The sequence below is a fragment of the Scaptodrosophila lebanonensis genome, unplaced genomic scaffold, assembly GCF_003285725.1.
Source record: "Scaptodrosophila lebanonensis strain 11010-0011.00,11010-0021.00 unplaced genomic scaffold, SlebRS2 tig00000061-arrow-pilon, whole genome shotgun sequence".
Taxonomy (NCBI): domain Eukaryota; kingdom Metazoa; phylum Arthropoda; class Insecta; order Diptera; family Drosophilidae; genus Scaptodrosophila; species Scaptodrosophila lebanonensis.
In genome coordinates, this window is record NW_022060554.1 from 6,623,100 (window position 1) to 6,642,613 (window position 19,514).

The 19,514-nt window shown below is 36.0% G+C and overlaps 2 protein-coding genes and 7 non-coding genes across 12 annotated transcripts; 5 read left to right on the forward strand and 4 right to left on the reverse strand.

The window, feature by feature from the left end:
* The first annotated feature begins 12 nt into the window (after window positions 1–12).
* On the forward strand, window positions 13–84 carry Trnaw-cca. The gene has a single exon. It is a non-coding gene; the product is annotated as a tRNA-Trp (tRNA).
* A 1,431-nt stretch (window positions 85–1,515) lies between these two features.
* Window positions 1,516–1,586, reverse strand: Trnag-gcc. The gene has a single exon. It is a non-coding gene; the product is annotated as a tRNA-Gly (tRNA).
* Window positions 1,587–1,777: 191 nt separating this feature from the next.
* Window positions 1,778–1,849, forward strand: Trnaw-cca. The gene has a single exon. It is a non-coding gene; the product is annotated as a tRNA-Trp (tRNA).
* Window positions 1,850–2,281: 432 nt separating this feature from the next.
* Window positions 2,282–17,880, reverse strand: LOC115624631 (GTP cyclohydrolase 1). Of its 4 annotated transcripts, none has more exons than XM_030519390.1 (5): window positions 17,682–17,880; window positions 7,939–8,148; window positions 4,283–4,448; window positions 4,109–4,225; window positions 2,282–2,788 (listed from the first exon to the last, which is right to left on the reverse strand). In XM_030519390.1, the coding sequence occupies exons 1-5, from the start codon at window positions 17,878–17,880 to the stop codon at window positions 2,659–2,661; spliced, it is 822 nt and encodes a 273-aa protein (XP_030375250.1). In that variant the 3' UTR covers window positions 2,282–2,658. The 4 variants fall into 4 exon arrangements, with proteins under 4 accessions (XP_030375250.1, XP_030375247.1, XP_030375249.1 ...); XM_030519387.1 differs by lacking the exon at window positions 17,682–17,880 and adding an exon at window positions 8,791–9,315; XM_030519389.1 differs by lacking the exon at window positions 17,682–17,880 and adding an exon at window positions 8,860–9,315 and having other exon boundaries at window positions 2,284–2,788.
* Window positions 2,938–3,008, forward strand: Trnag-gcc. Its single transcript has one exon. It is a non-coding gene; the product is annotated as a tRNA-Gly (tRNA).
* Trnaw-cca lies at window positions 5,671–5,742 on the reverse strand. Its single transcript has one exon. It is a non-coding gene; the product is annotated as a tRNA-Trp (tRNA).
* Trnag-gcc lies at window positions 5,896–5,966 on the forward strand. Its single transcript has one exon. It is a non-coding gene; the product is annotated as a tRNA-Gly (tRNA).
* Trnaw-cca lies at window positions 6,344–6,415 on the reverse strand. Its single transcript has one exon. It is a non-coding gene; the product is annotated as a tRNA-Trp (tRNA).
* On the forward strand, window positions 10,696–11,494 carry LOC115624632. The gene has a single exon (XM_030519391.1). It carries the CDS (start codon window positions 10,753–10,755, stop codon window positions 11,410–11,412), a length of 660 nt encoding a protein of 219 aa, XP_030375251.1. The 5' UTR covers window positions 10,696–10,752; the 3' UTR covers window positions 11,413–11,494.
* Window positions 17,881–19,514: the final 1,634 nt, after the last annotated feature.

A 19,514-nucleotide genomic window follows, 5' to 3' on the forward strand; every position in this document is an offset into this window, starting at 1 on the left:
TAATAATATGTGGACTCCGTGGCGCAACGGTAGCGCGTCTGACTCCAGATCAGAAGGTTGCGTGTTCAAATCACGTCGGGGTCAGCAATTTGGAACCAGTTTTTTTTTGCTATTATTTATTTATAATCTGCAGCTACGGGCAGCGCTTGGTCAGCAAATATATTTATGGCTATAACTTCTCGTTAAATCGGTATACCATAATAAATCTTAGCATACGGACACATAGTCACTAACTGGGGGTATTTGCAAAATTTGAATTCCAGGAATTACGGGAGTTAGAGAAAATCACGATTTGTTGGTGAGAGGGGGAGGGAGGGAAATTCCAAAATACATATTTTGGGGGGAAAATTAAAAAAATAAAACAAACTTGCACAGCGTACACACATAAGGCATCTTTGTGCAAAATTTGGTATCTCTAGCTCTTATAGTCTCTGAGATTCAGGTGTTCATACGGATAGACAGACGGACAGACAGTAGCCCTGTCGACTCGTCTTATCACGCTGATCAAGAATTTATATACTTTGTGGGGTCTGCCACGCCTCCTTCTGTCTGTTACATTTTTCAGCTCGCGCAAACCTAATATACTTTTGTACATTTCATGTACAGAGTAAAAATATATATAAAAAGTAAAAACCAGTCGATATATTTGGGATTTGAATAATTTGTGGAAATATTTTGTAATGTGAAAAGTAGAATTATTATAGTCTTAAAATTTAAATAGTAAATTTGTATCCAAAGGGTAAACTCTAATGCGAATGTTTGTAATACAAAGAAGGAGGCGTGGCCAAGTCCGTCTGTCTGTATGCACGTAAGGATCTCAGGAAGTAAAGAGCTAGAATAACCAAACATGGTGTTCAAGCAGATAAAGTTTGTTTATTTTTATAGCCTGTACCCAAAGGGTAAAAGGCTATACTAGTTTTGTACGAATGTATGTAACACACTGAAGGAGGAGTGGCAGACCCCACAAAGTACATACATACAAGTATATTATTGATCAGGATGACAAGACGAGACGAGCTGTATGAACGCAGGGATCTCAGAAATTGCAAGGCTTAGAATAACCAAACTAGGTATTCAGATTCTCCTCCTCCCACTCCCCCGGAACTCGTGTGTTTTTCATAACTCCCGTAATTCTTAGATTTTGAACTAAAATGTGGTAACTCGTTAGTGATTTATGTGCCTGCTGGACACCGCCAACTTGTTTGTTTCAAATACGCAACGATGTTATAGTCTTATAATCTTCGTGCACAGAGTACAAAAGTTTTCCCAAATGTTAAGGTAGTTCTCTGTAGGGTGGCTATACGGTTTGTTGGTTGTGTAATTAAAAACGCCTTTCAATAATTAATAAAGTCATCATCATAAGAATATGATTGCCCATTTCAACTTATTAATTATTATATGGAGATAGAGGGGAGAAGTGGCTGTTGTAAAATGCCCTATCTGTTTCAATTATTTAATAATATCAAATACATACATATATATATGTATGTTTTATCAAAAAATAACGTGCATTCTTGCATCGGCCGGGAATCGAACCCGGGCCGCCCGCGTGGCAGGCGAGCATTCTACCACTGAACCACCGATGCCCATACACGGCTTTCTTCGGAGAATTGTTATTACTAAAGACGAATATTGAATCAATTGCACCCGACGGGGTTTCGTCTTTTATCTATTCAAGTGTTTGAATATAATAAAAGTAATTATGTTTTGATTTTAAATAGATTCTTTGTTTAATTAACAAATTTGTTGATCCGAAGTTGGTACCAGTTGCGCAAGAGACTCCGTGGCGCAACGGTAGCGCGTCTGACTCCAGATCAGAAGGTTGCGTGTTCAAATCACGTCGGGGTCAGGAAACTGTCTTTTTTGTTTTTAAAGGGTCAATTTTGGCAAGGTTTTGATGAAAAATATAATGGAAACACGTTTTTTTTTCTCATATATTCAACACGATTTTATTTAAAGCATTATATATTTAATTATTCGAGCAGTTTTATTTTTTCACAAGCAACAATATTTAAACGTATTTAACTTTTAACATTTTTAAACGTTTTTTTTTAAATTTTAATATATGTGTATATATGTATATGTGTGTATATATATATATATATATATATATATATATATATATGTATATGTATATGTATATGTGTATATACGTATGTATGTTTGAATTACATACTTTTATTTTGTAAATTCCCTAAACAGTTTGCCATAATGTCTCATGTTGTTTACTTAAAAATTATTATGTATATGTATATGCATGTGCAATTAAAGTGTTTATAAAATTAACGTACGTATATACCCAACACCAAAATATGCAGTGTTTTTAAGCTTGAAATACAAATGTATTATGTATTCAATATTTTATTTCATATATTTCGCTATTTAAAAATTTAAAATAAATCTTACACAATCTTTACCAGTTGACAACTGAAATGCCTGTAAACATTGCACTAACAATAAACGAGAACAAAACTATAAACATGAACTATTGGACCCTGTGTTCGTTGCGTTATTGTATTCGTTAAGATGAAATACATACTATATGTATGTATGCGCCTCCAAAAATATTACATTATTAAATATATTATTATTTTTATATTCAAGAATATTCTGTATCTTTCGTATTGTTGTTGTCTAATTCAGGTTTAATCATTACGTTTATTTGCTATTAACTAAATTTAGGAATTCTTCGCGTGTCTTTGGATCATCCCGGAACACGCCCAACATAGTAGAGGTCACGGTTTTGCTATTGATTTTCTGCACGCCCCGCATGACCATGCACATATGTCTGCAAAGAGATAAAATTGATGAAAGCCAGATTATTATTTATTCGCATTATGTTGCAAAAATCACGCTGCGTATGCGCACTTGGTGTAAAACTTAACTTAACTGAGAGGGTCATACTTTTAAAGCACATTTGAAACGAACCTGCAACAAGCATCGGTGGTTCAGTGGTAGAATGCTCGCCTGCCACGCGGGCGGCCCGGGTTCGATTCCCGGCCGATGCAATACAATTATTTTATTTTTATTTTTTGCTTATTATATGCTTTCTGCATTGAGATTCCTAAAACCACAAAACAGTGGTTAGAACGGACGGACATTAAGGCACACTAAACAGCCCTAGTCAATAACAAATAAAAATTAGGTGCACCTTTTCTTTCCATAGTGTTAGACTACCACTACTAAATAGCAAACCATATCTAATAGGCACGTAGGCTTACATCGGAAAACATCAAGAAGCAAGCCAAATGAAACAACTCATAAGCAGAAATGACGGGAAGAGAATAACAAAAAAGGAGATTAAGAAGTAACTTGCATTTGGTCTAATATGTTTGAGGACCAAAAGAAGACGTGTCAGACCCTATTTAATAAAAACAAGTGGAATAGCTAAAGTTGGGTGCCCGACTTTGAAATACGAACTCATGTAAACGGTGTATGTCTGCACATTTACATGGGAATTGGTTTTTCAGAACTACTTCAAGCAAATTGTAAAATAATAATTTAATAATGAATGTGTGGTCGACTTCATATTGTAACGGCTTCCCCTGCCCTAAACTAAACTTTTTCATGTGTAAGTTCCGGGCAGCTGAGTTTAAAAGTGGACGTTAGGTGATGAAAGGCGTCCGAGTGTTCCCATACATCAGGAGTTAGCATAACAAAAATCCATGAATTGCGCTTTGACTCTTTAACCACTCTCCCGTTAGAGAATTTGGTTAATACTGCCAATAATTGCGCAACTACAGATAATAAATATGTATATAATTCTCTACGTTTGATTTGAATTCTATCCAACTCGGTCAATTCTAAGAAAAGTTGTTAGCGAAGAAATACTATAACTTGCGCTGGGGGGGGGGTCACAAGGTAAAATGAAATGGGGAGGCTTTTAACTTCCTAGGATGCAGGGCGGCGAATACTTTTTGGAGGGATTAAAGAAGTGGGGGAATGGCAAGAAGAAGTGTCTTGACTGAGAAAAAGACTATGTTGGAAATAAATGTTTAAGAACTATTCGGACAAAGAATCAAGATGACAACAAAATTTGAGGATTTGAAACCCGATTCCTGTTTAATAATTTGATTGGCCAATGAGAGAGACTAGTGTTAATACTTACACGCCTTCAACAACAACCGCAACACCAGCTGGTTGCACCGCCTGTGTTACGGCAACAGCGATCTGTTTTGTCAAACGCTCCTGCACTTGTAAACGACGCGAAAAGATCTCCACAATACTAAAAAAGGAAAAATTGTTAAATTTATTGCTGTAAGAAGGCTGATTTTTCACTTACCGTGCCAATTTGCTTAGTCCCAGAATTTTGTTACAAGGTAAATACCCGATCGATACTTTGCCGTAGAATGGGACTAGATGATGTTCACACATTGAAAACATTTCTATATCCTTTACTACCACCATTTCGTCGTGATCCTCGTCAAAAACGGCGCCATTTAAAACATCTGTAGCGAAAAAAGTTGTTGTTTATTTCAATCTATGAAAAATCAGATGCTCAGCCACTGCTTGATATATTTTCAGGAATAGTTCTTATTGTCGCCTATTAATTTTCATTGGTCCAAGCGCTTATTTTATAATCTTAAACGATACTCAAAATCGGATCACAAGCTCCCTAGCAACGATCGGTGCAAAAATGAATCTTAGCATAACCTTTTTTTTTACTATATTGTAACCAAAATTGCTAGTTATTGGCTTTTTATAATAGCTCACCATTATCCAAAACGGTTTGCAATATCAGTTATATCGTAGGAAATATTCGTAGTTGAAAATAATATAGGCGCAGGATATTCCGTCTTCATCGTTTTTAGCTTCGGTCCATTCCCTTACGTTTGTTGTTTAGATATGCGCGGTACCCAAAGGGTACAAGGGTATATTAGTTTTGTGCGAGTGTACATGTAACACACAGAAGGAGGCGTGGCAGACCCCACAAAGTATATATATTCTTGATCAGCATGACAAGCCGAGTCGATATATCTATGTCCGTCTGTCCGTCTGTCTGTATGAACGCAAGGATCTCAGAAAGTATAAGAGCTAGAATAACCAAACTTGGTATATATATATACAGATTCTCCTGGGCCCGAGAAAGGACGAGTTTGTTCATTTTTCCCGATGCACCCCCCACTCCCCCCATTCAGGATAATGGAATACTTGGAATTTTGAACTAAAATTTGGTAGACACATCCAGATATATAAACTCACTATATATCCGTATACCAAGTTTCATTCATTATCATTCCTTTCTTGTTTTAATACTACAATTATCCACAAACTTCTGAGTCAAAATTACCCCACCAAATATTTAGTTCATTATTGGATTATACCGTGATACTATAGACTTGTGGAATTTCTAAATGAATAAATTGATTCTAATCTTATCCGGATTTTTTTAAATACGCTTTATCTTTTTGTGAGATACAGTGGTTAGGTTAATAAGGACAAAAGTTTAAACTAATAGAATTGATTTGTGTGGATAAAAAATGTCAGTAAAACAATTCGGAATATACATTTATAAAAACTATTTATACTTGGAAACCAATAAAGGCCTTACCTGTGAAGAATTATTTTAATTCTAATGTTGAAGAGTTAAATATTTCCATTATAAATAAATATATACAAAAATAAAATGTTTATAGGAAAAAAAAAGCCTCAGGAAGTGTTTTTTTCATTTGACCCCGACGTGATTTGAACACGCAACCTTCTGATCTGGAGTCAGACGCGCTACCGTTGCGCCACGGAGTCCTTATAATATGGTTGCCAAGATCAATTTCAAATAAAAACATTTTTAAATGGATTATATTTGATAACTTCACTAATTAGGGTATTATACCTACGATTAGTAAATCAATCAATATCAGCTTTCAGCCACACTAGTATTTCAAGGGGTTATAAAGAGCATCGGTGGTTCAGTGGTAGAATGCTCGCCTGCCACGCGGGCGGCCCGGGTTCGATTCCCGGCCGATGCAGCTTATTTTTTTTATAAAGTATGAATTTTTACAAGACATTTTTAGTTCCTCTACCCAAATTGAAAAGAGTATCACTAGTTATTTCCCAGCATATAAATTATAAACATACATAGGTGCCGTTTTTTAAAGCTCCTACTTAATATGAATATTTACTATGCGTTTTTAGACCATGTACTTAATTGGTAGAAGGTATACTGGTTTAGTTCGAATGTATGTAACGCTATATACTAATATTCTTCATCAGTCGACCGAAGATGACTCGCTATAGTCATGTCTACCTCTGTGCTCGTCTCTATATTTAATTTTTAGAAATGAAAAAAGAAGGATAAAAGGAAAAAAAACGATTGAAATAATCTAATCCGATTGCTAATCCGATTTGACCCCGACGTGATTTGAACACGCAACCTTCTGATCTGGAGTCAGACGCGCTACCGTTGCGCCACGGAGTCACTTTAACAAGCTTTTCCAATTGCCACATAAGTCACCGTAGCTATAGTTCCTCTTACAATTCTATGTTTTGAAGTGATTTACGTTTGATTTAATTTATGCGCAATAAAAATGCAAGGCATAACGAAGTAGCGGAATAGAATGCTTAAGTTTCTCAATTTTTTCATTGTACATACTTCCAACTCGCACTTAAGAGCTAATGTGATGGACATTGCTTGTGATGACATTGCTTAGTGCTGCCTGTGAAGTTTTCCCCCACTTGTTGTTGGCCATTCCTGCTTGAGCTTTTGCTTAAATGGCACTTGTTGGCTTCGAACTTTTTTTGCACCATTTTAACGTGTGCTCGACCGCTTACACCTACGCATTCAAAGCCTTTGCACGCAAACGCAATCCTTAAAAGCTTGAGGACGTTTCCTGTCAATTTGGCATAGCCACCTGTAATGCATATACATATGTACGTACATACATACATACGTATGTAGTAGTTTTGTTTTTGTTTTCAATGTCAGCGGCAGCAGGCGTTGAAGGTGCATGTGGATTCAGTAAAGCTTAAAGTATGTACTTTATTTAATGTCAGTTGGACTCGCATCTAAATCCAATTTAGACAATCAAGTACTACAAAATCGTGTATTTTTCAAGCATACTTTTGTACATATGTACGTACAAACATACATACAAGTACATATGTACATGCATGCGTACATTTGTGTTTTATTTTCGAAGGCTGTTAACTTTCGTTTATGTCTTTATCTTTGAATTTTTGCGTTTGTGTCTCTTTTTGCTTTCAAATGTTCAATGTTGCCGGGCCGCTTGTTTGATTTACATATGCGATTTTATTAGAACACAAACCAGCTTCGATCAGACCATTTAGGAACCGGTTTAGAGACAAATATGTACGAGTATTAGCAATTATCATGCAATAAAATTATACTGCGTGAGTAAGAATATACTTAAGTTGCAATGGCAATTAACTTGGAAATTCCCTAGGCGAGTCTTCGCGACGAAGTTATAGTAACATCTCTGGCTAGCGATACATATTTGATGCACCGGTTGTACGTCATAAATAGATACATCTACCCCATAACAGCCTATCTGCTTGATGTCACAATTGGGAACACTAGCAATTAGCTTAATGCATGGGTATGGACATGGGCGAGATAATGGTGAAGTACACTCGGATAGTGATTCACAGTTAACCGATACAAAACTAGTTTCATTTTCGGGCATGCGACTTGGGAAATGCCACGACTGTCTTATGACGCACCGAATGGATCAGTGACCAGTGCAGAAACTCCCCTGCTGCTTAAGCGCTTGGTTGTGATAATTAGCAAGACACTTTAACACGCAAATATTTATAATTACACTAATAAACAAAAAGTCGTTGCAAGTGGTAGGCTGAGTGTTTCCATACTTTCCAATTTCGGTTTTAAAGAACTCAGTTGTTGTAACACCGAAAAGGGCCATGGTAAACCCCACTATCGGACTCTGTCTTCATTATTTATTTTATCTAAGATTTCGTACTCACCCTCCAAACATTGGTCGTAGCCTTTGGTAAAGTAGAGCATTGCCTTAGCCGCACGTTCCGGTGTTTTGATCAGACCCTGGCGATCGGGATTCTCACCTAGTCCGCCAAGCAGCAGCCGATACGAGCGCGCCATGTCCGGTAGAAGTGCCTCACGCGTCGGAGGCTTGTGATCCAGCTCCAGATCATGATGGAAAGTGCAGTTCTCATGGCCTGCAAGCAGAACAAATAGGTAAGCGTCTTAGAAAATAAATCCATTCATATTTAACGCTACGCTGCTGCGATAAGAATCAGACCTAATCAGACTGCCAATGGCCGTTTCTTGTTGTAAGTAATAACAAAACAATAAAAAAAAGTCCACCATATCACATAATTCACTGAACTATTGACCCAAACGTGACTTTCTATCAGTTCAAAATTAGCTTATCTCTGCTGTTGGGCTGACTTTCGCTTAGAACATTTTCTTTCTAACTGAACATTTAATTCAATATACAACAAATTGCAAATAATTTCATGGGGGGCAATAAAATTAAATCTGCTAGATTGTTAAGGCATAGACACCATTGTGTGGGGTACACTATTCAACAGGAATTATTAACAAAATTATATTAAGTGTGATCATTTACCTCTAATCACTTATACACGTACATACCACAAAATATTAGCTGTACCATCTTAAGCACTTTAAGTTCTAGTTATTTTAAGATATGACAATATTATTAATTTAATATTAGACTTGTCGAGTCTATGATTACTGTTTGGTACTACTGTTTGAAAATAGACCCCTCACTCAGGCATCTCCAACTACATTTCACCTGCTGCTAGACATTTAAGTATTTTCTACTATACACCTACTACAATCCGGCACCGAACTACCTGGCGTTGTCGATGTGCGCGGTGTCATTGGTGTTTTCGGTTGTGTACCATCAGTTTCCGGAATAGTGCCATTCGTTTTGAGTATTAAACGTGGCCGATTTGTAGATGCAGGCGTAGTCGGGGATGCTGTGGCGTTCTCTGAAATTGCGCCCTTCTCCTCGGGTGATGGGGCTGCATTATTAGTCTCTTCGGAATGGGATAGCGCACGGTCAATCAGCGAGGAAGTACCAGAGGTGCTACTTGTTGAGCAAACACTATTGTTACGACCGCGCGAAAGGATGTGGGCCTGCGGAAAATTTGTGTCATCGATGGCATCGTTCAGCTCGCTGGCGCTCATTTCGGACAATTGTCGTGTGAAGCTCATAATGTTGTTTAAATATTTGAAGCACTTAAGCAAAAACTAAGCCAACTTTTGCGTACAGCCAAAATATAAATACACAAAAAAAAGATGTATTGAACGAATTATTGGTTGCGCTTCAACTCGTCGGCTTTTTAGACGTTGCGTCCGATTTGAAATGCTTTGCACAACTGACTGAGCGCAGCCCGAAGTAAGAAATTAAAATAAGAACTTCGAGCAGAGCTTTGGTGAGTGCCAAAGTTTGCCAGCAAGTTTTGGAGCTGTGAGCGGCTCTCAGCAATTACATGCGCGCTCCTACGCTTAAGGGTGAGCCGAAGAGAATTTCAAAAGTAGAGCGCAAAATTAACTCGAAAGCTTTGTTAAACTGAACTCTCCGTATCCCGAATGTCTTTAGCAACATGTTCCGATGAGAGGTTGCATTTGCAAATCCTAATGTTGTCATTATATTTGTTTTGTATTTATTATGCAACAAGTTAAAGCTTATTACTTTTAGGACTATTAATTGCAGATTTCAATATGAAGTATGTATTAAAGGAAGTTCAAAAATAAAACTGATTAGCTATAAAATTAAAACAACTTGCAAATAAAGATATCTTAAGTAACACATAAGGGTTATTATAGCTATGTTATATTTTAATATAACACTTTAATAGTTAATATTCATTTATATATTATTATTTTTGTGCCTTGGGTCTTTTCTTTTCTAAACTTTTCAGCCATGAAGATAAGGCTTCGTAGCAGGACTTATGCAAGTGTCCCATGACTGCCTAAACTATCAACGGACATCATAAAACTGCCTGCAATACTACCCCTTGCAATAGTGTTTATTATTTAGGAATACACTTATCGTAATAAAAATAATTGTATGCAAGTCTGCAGATTGTATTCGATGAGATATTGATAGACTAACAGGGTCATTACACTGAAACCCAAAAAAAAATAGCAGTAAATGAGAGTGGAGGAAGCCTTTGATAAAATTAATTGTTTTAATTCGACGAATTGATGAAATTCTCTCTGAAGAAAATGAACATAGAATCCGAACGAAGAAATCTGTTTAGAACTTAAAGAACAATGAACTAGATTGAAATGAGCGATGGTTCAATTCTACAGCTACTTCTGCTTTGGACCAATATATAATTGTATTGTACGGTCCTAAAAGGGCCTTTAATGGCACTTTGCTCTTTTTAACAAGAGCCATGGCACCCACCAGTCGTGACTTCTCACTGCAAAGTTGACACATTTTGTGGCGCCCATACAAGTATGTATGTAGTATGTGGCAAGTTCACATTTAAACTTGTTGCTTTCGCTGAGCGTTGGGCCGATGGGGCTGGTGGGCTGGTGGGCTTTTGTCTGCTTCCAACTTGAACCTGTCAAGGCTAATTTTTTGTGTAGACGATATAAAACCATTTTTGTTGTTGTAGACTCATTCAATGATAAATGGTCAAATATTTGCTTTTACCCAGCTGTCAAGTCCTTCTAAACTTTAAATACTCAACAGACACAGTCTGCATAAAAAAAAGAAATTCAAAATTTACTCTCGCTGGTTGTTCGTCTTCCTATTCTAGTGCCTGGTCCTGGTCACTATGGCGCACCGCATACAAGTGCGATGTGACGACTATGACGTCATTGGTGCGGTACCACGTGACCTATCCATAATAAAAAACTTTCTAAAGCGGGATTGCGCCGTAAAGCGCCTAATCGACATGGAAGAAGATTTTCTGCAGCAGTGCGTGGAGCGTGGCGAGGATCCCATGAAGCCCCAGCAGAAGAAAGATGGGAAACGTGGCAGTGCCGCAGACACTGTCAAGGATGGGGTGGCAAAGCAACCAGTTGATCCATGCGCCAGCACCAGTCCAGCCGGCACAAATGCACAAAGTATGTGTGATCCTTGTAGACGCCTCAAGACATCAGTATTAGTGGAGGAGCTCACCAAGCCTGCCACCACCAACCCGGTCTACAACCAGGGACCGCCGCCCTATTTTGACGAGGAAACCGTGTTGGGCAACACGTTACCCATTAAGTTTCGTTTTCGCCGAAAGGCCAACAAATGCGACTTTGAGAAGACTTCAAACCTAATGTGTACATCTACGGAAAATACAAACGTCGTCGTCTTGACGAACTGTTCTGACATTATGGTTTGGCCTAGCCAACGAGTGGCTCAGATGAATCGGGTCCCTGTGACTATGATATCGGGACCAGGCGATCTAACCGAATATATGCTGGAGGAGGAAACCATAATGTAGACGCATGGGTCGCATTTTTATATTATTGGAAGGTAGAACAAGAATAAAGAGTTTACAAATAAATGGGTAGACCACAGTAAAATTTTCGAATTTTCACTGATGGCAGCAATGTAAAGAGAAAATAGGGCCTACAAGTAACTACTCTTTTCGATGGTTGGTTGGTTATGTCTGGTAACAGTTTCAATTGGTAGGTTATCTACTATATCATTAATACTAGGCGGCTTTTATTCTAACTTCTCATATACATACTAACTTTTCATATAGTCATTACAATAGGCAACTGAGATCAATTCGACCATCTTAGGAAATGGAATTTGTACACCCCGTACCTGATAAAGGGTATACTAGCACATGAAACACACAGAAGGAGGCGTGGTAGCCCCAAAAAAGTACATCTAATTCTGTTTTTACACGGATTGGTTCCAGAAACAACCGTGTAAAAAAAACATTGATCATATGCAAAAATAAGTAGATGGTTGGTTCCTTATCTCTAAAGAAATATATATTCATTATTTATGCATATTTTTTAATTTTTAAACCGTGTTATATTAAAATCGAGTAAAAAGAGATCGTGTAAAAACAGAATTAGGTGTATATATATTCTTGATCAGCATAACAAGACGAGTCGATGTAGAAAGTCTGTCTGTCCGTCCGTCTGTCTGTATGAACGAAAGTATCTCAGAAAGTATAAGTGTTAGGATAACCAAACTTGGTATCTCAGAGAAAGGAGAAGTTAATGTCTTTCTTCTTTTGCACTCCCCCACTCCTCTCACGCTATTAATGAATTTTCATAACTTCCGTATTTCTTTGAATTTTTTACTCAAATTTGGCATTTACATCCTGTGTTCTCATGTTAAGTTTCAAATGATTTTTTTTAAATAATTAATTTTATTTAAAAAAAAAACAGCTTGTATAAAAACTTTTTTTAATTAGGCATATATAATATTAACAATGAAAATATAACAATATTTATTATAAAATATATAGCTTTCATAACATCTACCATCATTGATTTTAGAAATTTCGGCAATACCATTAATTATACATGTCCAGAACTTTTAGTATATACTAATACTAGTTTAAGCGTGGACGATGACACCTACAATAAATGTGTGTTCGTTGCCTTTGGAAACCCTATAAGAAGTCCGTACTCATTCAGATCCCACTCCAACACCCTTAGCCAAAGCTTTCAATTAAACATTTAATTGTTTAAGAGAAACTTGTACGGCTTTCGTCGACTCGACTTCCACAATTGTTACAATGAGTTTCATTAAATATGTTAGTGCCTCCGTGTTCGAAAATTGTTGGCAATTTAACAAGAAAGAGGGAGAGAAAGGCAGACAAAAGAGGCAACAATCGAATGCATCGAATGGGAAGTTTGTAGATACTTCCATAAAAATTAGAAAAATATTTGATTAATTAACTAACTGTTTTTATAGAACCAATTTGATGATGAAAATAATAAGATCCAGCAAGTAAATAGATGCCTATATTGGCTAGCTCTTATTGGACCTTGCTGTTATTTAGAAACGTGCTAAATGGAATAAAGTGCAACCATATGATAATAATTTTCAAACCGTGTTGTATCAAGACCGTGTAAAAACAGAATTAGGTGTATTGAAATCGACTGCAAAAAACGTCAAATTAAAGTTGAGAAAAATATTAAAATTTACTATGGCAAGGTTTACACTTTGATTTGAATATTATTCATATTTAAATCAGTGATTGAATACGTTTTTATTTAAATTTACGATGTTTAAATTGGATTTGAATATGAGCTAGTTGAGCTTTAAATTTAATATGAAAATATTCATCTGTACTAGGAAACTTTTTTATCAGTGTACTTATACTAAAACCAGCTGCAGATAATATCAGTATAAAATCTCCACTGTTCACTATAAATGTCAGAAAATGCCGACCGAGTTCAAAGTAGAGCAAAGAGAATTGGAATGTGAGCTAATTGCACAATGTATTGTGATTTAACTGGAAAATATAGGAATCCACATTCCACCAAGCCAATGTAAGTACATATTTTTTAGAATATGGTGGTAACTGATAGTATAGTGTATCTGGGAGGATGAACACAATATCATTTGATAACTGAAACATAAATGTGTCGGATACATGTAACAATAGGAAACCCCATTTCCAGGTAATTATGATTCGTAAATTCGTATACTTTGACGGATATAAAGTATGCGTATGTCTGTATGTGTAGTATAACTTCCTAATACTTTTAAAGACAAAAATGTAGAAAATCGAAAATGTTGTTAATACAAAACTTTCAAATTAATGTTAATGAAAGCTTACAATCATCTGGCGCACATTTCTTAGAATGCGTCTTAAACAATCTTTAAGATTCCATCAGACATTGCAACAGACACAATGCAACGAATTGTCCGAGTAAATACCAATGCCGTAAATCAATTGCAGCGACCCGGTGGGGCTACGGTTATATGAATTTGCAACCAGTTGGAAAGAATTGTAAGCATGCAATGCAATTAAGTACTATTAACATTTTTCATAGGGCAGGTGTTTTTCTTCTTCTTTCAGTCATTTATAATTACGCATTGGGAATAGTAGAAGAAGAAGAACCAGAAGAGAGCGTGTCTAATCTGACTTCTACAGCTGTGTGGGGGTTTTGAACTTATAGGGTTGTCGATTTTGGCGCATGAATAAATTTGAGACCAAGTGCAATTCTTAAAGTCATGGCGAAACAAACATGGCCTAAGAATTTTTTAAACGTTCAACTATGAGTTTATATACATATGTACATATTATGTATGTATATGTCTGCATGTATGCCATGTTGTTGTCGGCCGCAAATTTTTTATTGACCGCAATCGTTCAAATGTGAAGTGCTTACTACTACTATATTGTAGCTTATTACTCATGCCCATGCCAAAAGAAACCCAAAGACAGCAAAGAATAAAGCACAAAATGTATTAAAAAAATAGAAATAAAAAGACAAATCGAAATCGTATTTAACTGCCGCCGCGGCAGCTAGTATTAACAACAAGCTCTTCGAGACTCCAAGACCAAGACCAAAACCACTGCCATCGAACCAAAAACAAAACCAAAGTCAAAATGTTTCCTCGCTCACTCAATCGTTTGGCTCGCACGCCATGAGCCGCCGGCTCAGTGACCAGTAGTAGTGCTGGCTGAGGTAAAAAAAACGCATTTAACCTTCAATTCTCTATCGAAAACTAGTACAGGTCTGCACGCCCCACCCCAGCAAATCTGTAGCCGTTTAGCGCTGGCCTTTTGTTGTCGCTGGCCAAATAGCGGATTAGTGCAAAGCTTCGACTGCGTGCCTATCTACTATGTACATATGTATGTATGTATGTATGTATGTATGTTTGTATGTATCTATGTATGCCACTCATATCTCTGGCTTTAGATCTCCTGATCCGCAAGCTTAACTGCCAAGCAAAACTTTCAATGTCAATGTCAATAAATCCATTTCCATTACCTACTAATATTGGCAGTATTCTTTTTATGTACGTATACATAATACATTAGTAGTTTTTTTATGTTTCTCGATCTGTCAATGTGGTTTTCAAGCTATGTAAGTATTTCGGTACAGCAGAAATCCGAGTTTCCGATTTGCGGTTTATGTGTGAGGAATTTTATTTTATGCGAACCATTTTGCGCATCATCGGAAATTGGAGCTATGTCTTGAGGGTCAATCTTCGAAACTGATATATCTCATTAAATTCGGAATTCTATGCAAAACCGTGTAGGTGATGAAATTGCTCAGCAAAATTGCGCACGTGGCGCCAAGCCAGCTGGACAGCACGTAGGCATAGGCAGCTGTGATGTTGGTTTTGGATTACCCAACACCAGATCATGATCATAAAAGCTAATGCATTATACATAAGTACCTATGTAGAGGTGGAACCGCACGAGCAGAATTAGAAAAGGCGTCCAGAATCAAGCACGTTTAAAACTTGTTGTGACAGATAATATCGTTAAAGTTATGTATTATTGAAAACAGAAAAAAATAGTAATGTGATTTTGTAAAGTGCATATTGCTATTTGAGGTTTTGTAGTCTATGCCGATCTCTCCGAAATGTTAAATTCCTTACCCTCAAAATATACATTAAGCACTTGTTTTATTAAATGTAGCGTAACTCTAAAAATTAATCGGAAACCCCTTTTTCACAGTGCGATCTAAAAAAATAGAAAGGAAAAGGAAAAGGAAAAATTTATCCTGTTTTGATCTTAACAATCTTAAGGATTGTTTTTATTTCATACATTCAGTAAATAGTGACAGGTGTATTTGTTTATAGATACATACATACTAGATACATACTATGCATGAATGTACAAATTAGATCAGCATGACGAAGCGAACTCAAAGCGCGGTGATTGTTTATCCGTCCGTCTGTCCATCCGTCTTTCTGTCTGTTTTAAACACTACTCCTCCCTCATTTCATATTACGACTTCTCAGTAAGCGACACAGATAATATGGGGTCAGATTAATACTAAGAACATATATTATTTATATAGCTAAAAAAATATACGATTTGGAAAGGGGTTTCCTATTGTTTATTTTTTTTTAGTGAAAAAGAATTGCGTAATGATGATGTAACATGACTTGTCGATTGATGACCAAATGCAAAATAAATTTAAATTAAAATGCTTTCAAATGAAACACTTCATAGTATTTTTCAGCTTGGCTAATTCAAATTTTAGTTTACTGCCACTTTTAATGTGGCTGTGTGCTATATGTTAACAATGGATGCAATTTTAGTAACTCATTGAAAAATATACATACATATAAGAATATTAAAAGCAACAAATAATAAATTTGTTTTTTAAACCCTGACCGTTTAGATAGAAAAGTCTGTACTAAAAAGGTGTAAACTGGTATTTTTGACATCGCTCGTGCTTGATTTAAGAAAGTAATATTTCACTATTACGTCTTGATTTTGGGTGTTTTTTTTTTTATTTAGCAAGATCTCGGAGAGTATAAGAGCTAGAAAAACCAAACTAAGTTTTTCCTAAGTTTTTCTAATGTACCCCAGACTCTTCTTCTATCTGGCCATCTGTAAGAACGCAAGGATCTCAGAAATTAGCTAGAAAAACCAAAATGGGAATCCAGATTCTCCTATATCCGCGAAAAGACGAGTTTGAGTTGCTTTATCCCCACTTCCCCGCTATTAGTGATTTCCCATAACTCTCGTAATTTGACAATTACATCCCGTGTGTGTTCATCATGATAGGTTAAATGTAAAGGAAGTTCCAGCCATAAGTGTAATGCCCAAGGTCTGCACGTAGCTGTTGTTGTTATTGCTAATTTGGCTCAACTCTGTCATATTTACATATACGAACACATAGTAACGCATAATATAATATTATTGAAGCTGTACGGCTCTATTTTTTTGGTATACAATTTTATTTAAACATAAATTCATTTTAAAAATATTGAAAAGATTGAAGTGTTTTGAAGTTGGTCCCGCTGGACCCTAGTATAATATAATAATATTCAAAACAAAGTTTAAGCATTTATAATTAAAACGTGTCAATTTGAATTTAATTAAATTTAAATATGCACCCACTTCAAAGAGTGACATATACCACATTTTAATATTTTTCTAACCATTGATTTGACTAAAGTATGCTAGAAATATATATTTCATTTTAATATTTTTAACAGGAAAATAATATTTGTAAATATGAAATGAAGAGAAACATTGACTAGAAATCCCATGTCGGTTTTCAGCATTTGTAGGGTATAAATACAAAGTGTAAGAAATGGAGAAGTATATACAGTTATGCCTCACTTTTAATATCAATATTGATATTTTTTACAATAGCAGAAAATTTTTAAAATATAGTAATTAAGCCTTCGGTGTGAATCAAGCCCACGATAACATTTATGATATTTCCACACTTTGAATTCACTACATTTTTATGAAAATTGTGTATTTTTTGAGTGTAATTAATGAATTATTTAGATAGCTAAAGATCAGCCGGCTGTTGCCTACTGAGTCGGGAGTCTTATTTGCAACACTCTAAAAAGCTCTCATTGAGAAATGACTACTCTGAGATTTTTCAAACTCAATATATGTATGTACATGTATGTTTGTACTCGTATATCAATATACATATATATTTATTAATTGCTTCTGACACAACTCCTAATAAAATGAATAAATACAAAACGTTTTCAAACCGCTACTCCAAAAAAGGCTACTACAATTTAATAGACAGAATATTCGCTGCATAGCGAACCAGGAACAGGAACAACAAACACACTTACCATTGCCATTGCCCATATTGAGGATTTCCATTTTAAATTGTTGACTATTTTTGGCAGTGACTAGAGCGCCAGTACCTGCGCCGGCAACAGCTGTGGCTGGCTTGATTGTGGCAGCCGCATCCGTTGCAAGAAGTGCAGCATCTATGGCAACGTCGCCATTCTGGGAACTGCCGTTTTGTTCGTTGACTTGCGGCTTCATTTTGTTACTGCTTTTTTAATTTAATTGCGATTTGATTTTAACTAAATTTAATATAAATAAGAAAATATCTCACACACTGTAAACTAACTAACGCCCCTTTAACAAATAATTTAACTAGAGCTTTGCGTCGTATTTGTCGTATGCACGCCCGATTTTAGTTTACGCTTTTATTTATTCGATTCAAATTTGTATTGTTTCACGATTTTTGCGCGCGCTCGTTTTATTTGCTTCAGTTTCCTAAGCATCTACCCGACTAAACGGCTCGGTATTTAGTTGTAACCTTTTTATTATGAAAAATCGAAAGTTCTTTTTCAATGAGAGATACAAACACACTCTGAGCCGTGGCTTTGTCGCATTTGTTACGAGTAATTGTATTTTGTTACTTGCTTGTCTCGCGCTCTCTTTTGGCTTCTGTCTTTTTGAGTAACGGCCATGCCCGTGCGCCGTTAGTTACGAGCATGCAAAGCTTTTGAATTTCATTGTGCTCGTCGCTCTCGCAGGACCACTTCAGGAAATTGCCAATCGAACTGCTTCTACGATTATTAACCGCACTTTTTTTTTTTGATTTCGTTATCAAAACCTAAGAGTAATTTCATTAATGTTTGCAAATACATATGTGTCCATAGAAAAAAACACATCCATTAAGAATGGCATCGAAAAACATGATGCATTCGTTTTCAAATAAAATGCATCGTTAATAAGTCATTGGCAATAATAAGCAGATAGCGTAAAATTGTTATAAATTTTTTGATGTTCAATTAAAAATGCTTTATATTGTTTTTTTCTTTCTTTTGTCTTTGTTAAGTCTAAATGAATCATTAAAAAGTCGTTGCCAATTATATACAGATAGCGAAAAAATTATATAGATTTTGTATTCCAGCTTAAAAGTACAGGATGCCTTGATATTACTCCGAGTTTGCCTTCCAATACCTTTATTATATACAGACCTAAGTGCACATAAGAATTTTGTGCTTCGTAATAGCCAAATAGGCGTCCATTATGAAGGTCGGTTGAATGTATAAAGCTATCATAAATCGAATTATTTTGCTCCTTAAATTTCATATTTTCTTTACAAGATTCAGATTTTGAATCAAACGTTCAATCGTAAACAAAACAAGTATGGGGTGCTAGAGTCGGGCGATAATACATTTACAAAATTACGACTTATGGAAAATCACTTATAGCAGGGGAGCCCATTGGGAAAACCCCAAGCTTGTCCTTTTTCGAACGAAGAATATGGTTTGTGATAAATTTGGTGTGTGTATGTATAAGACATTCCTACATGAAATGTTTGATTCAAACATTTTCGGTATTCTTAGGTTCGGAAAAATGGCATGTCCATATATGTACATATGTACGCCATATCTTCTTTTGCCTGTCACATACATTTGGAATTTTAAGCATACCCTTTCGGTTGTAAGTTATAAAAACGCATGGATGACGAAATTTCATTGCATTGAAATTTTCCCAGAAGGTTTGTCCCACTACCTTGAGACAGTCGACCTCCACTTAGTCATGATGACGAGAAAGAACAATTTTGCAACCGCAAATTATAAATACGTAATATTAATTAACAGTTAACAAGATATTTAAGTGGAATTTGCATGCGAAATGTCCAAGCGCCAGCCGAAAAC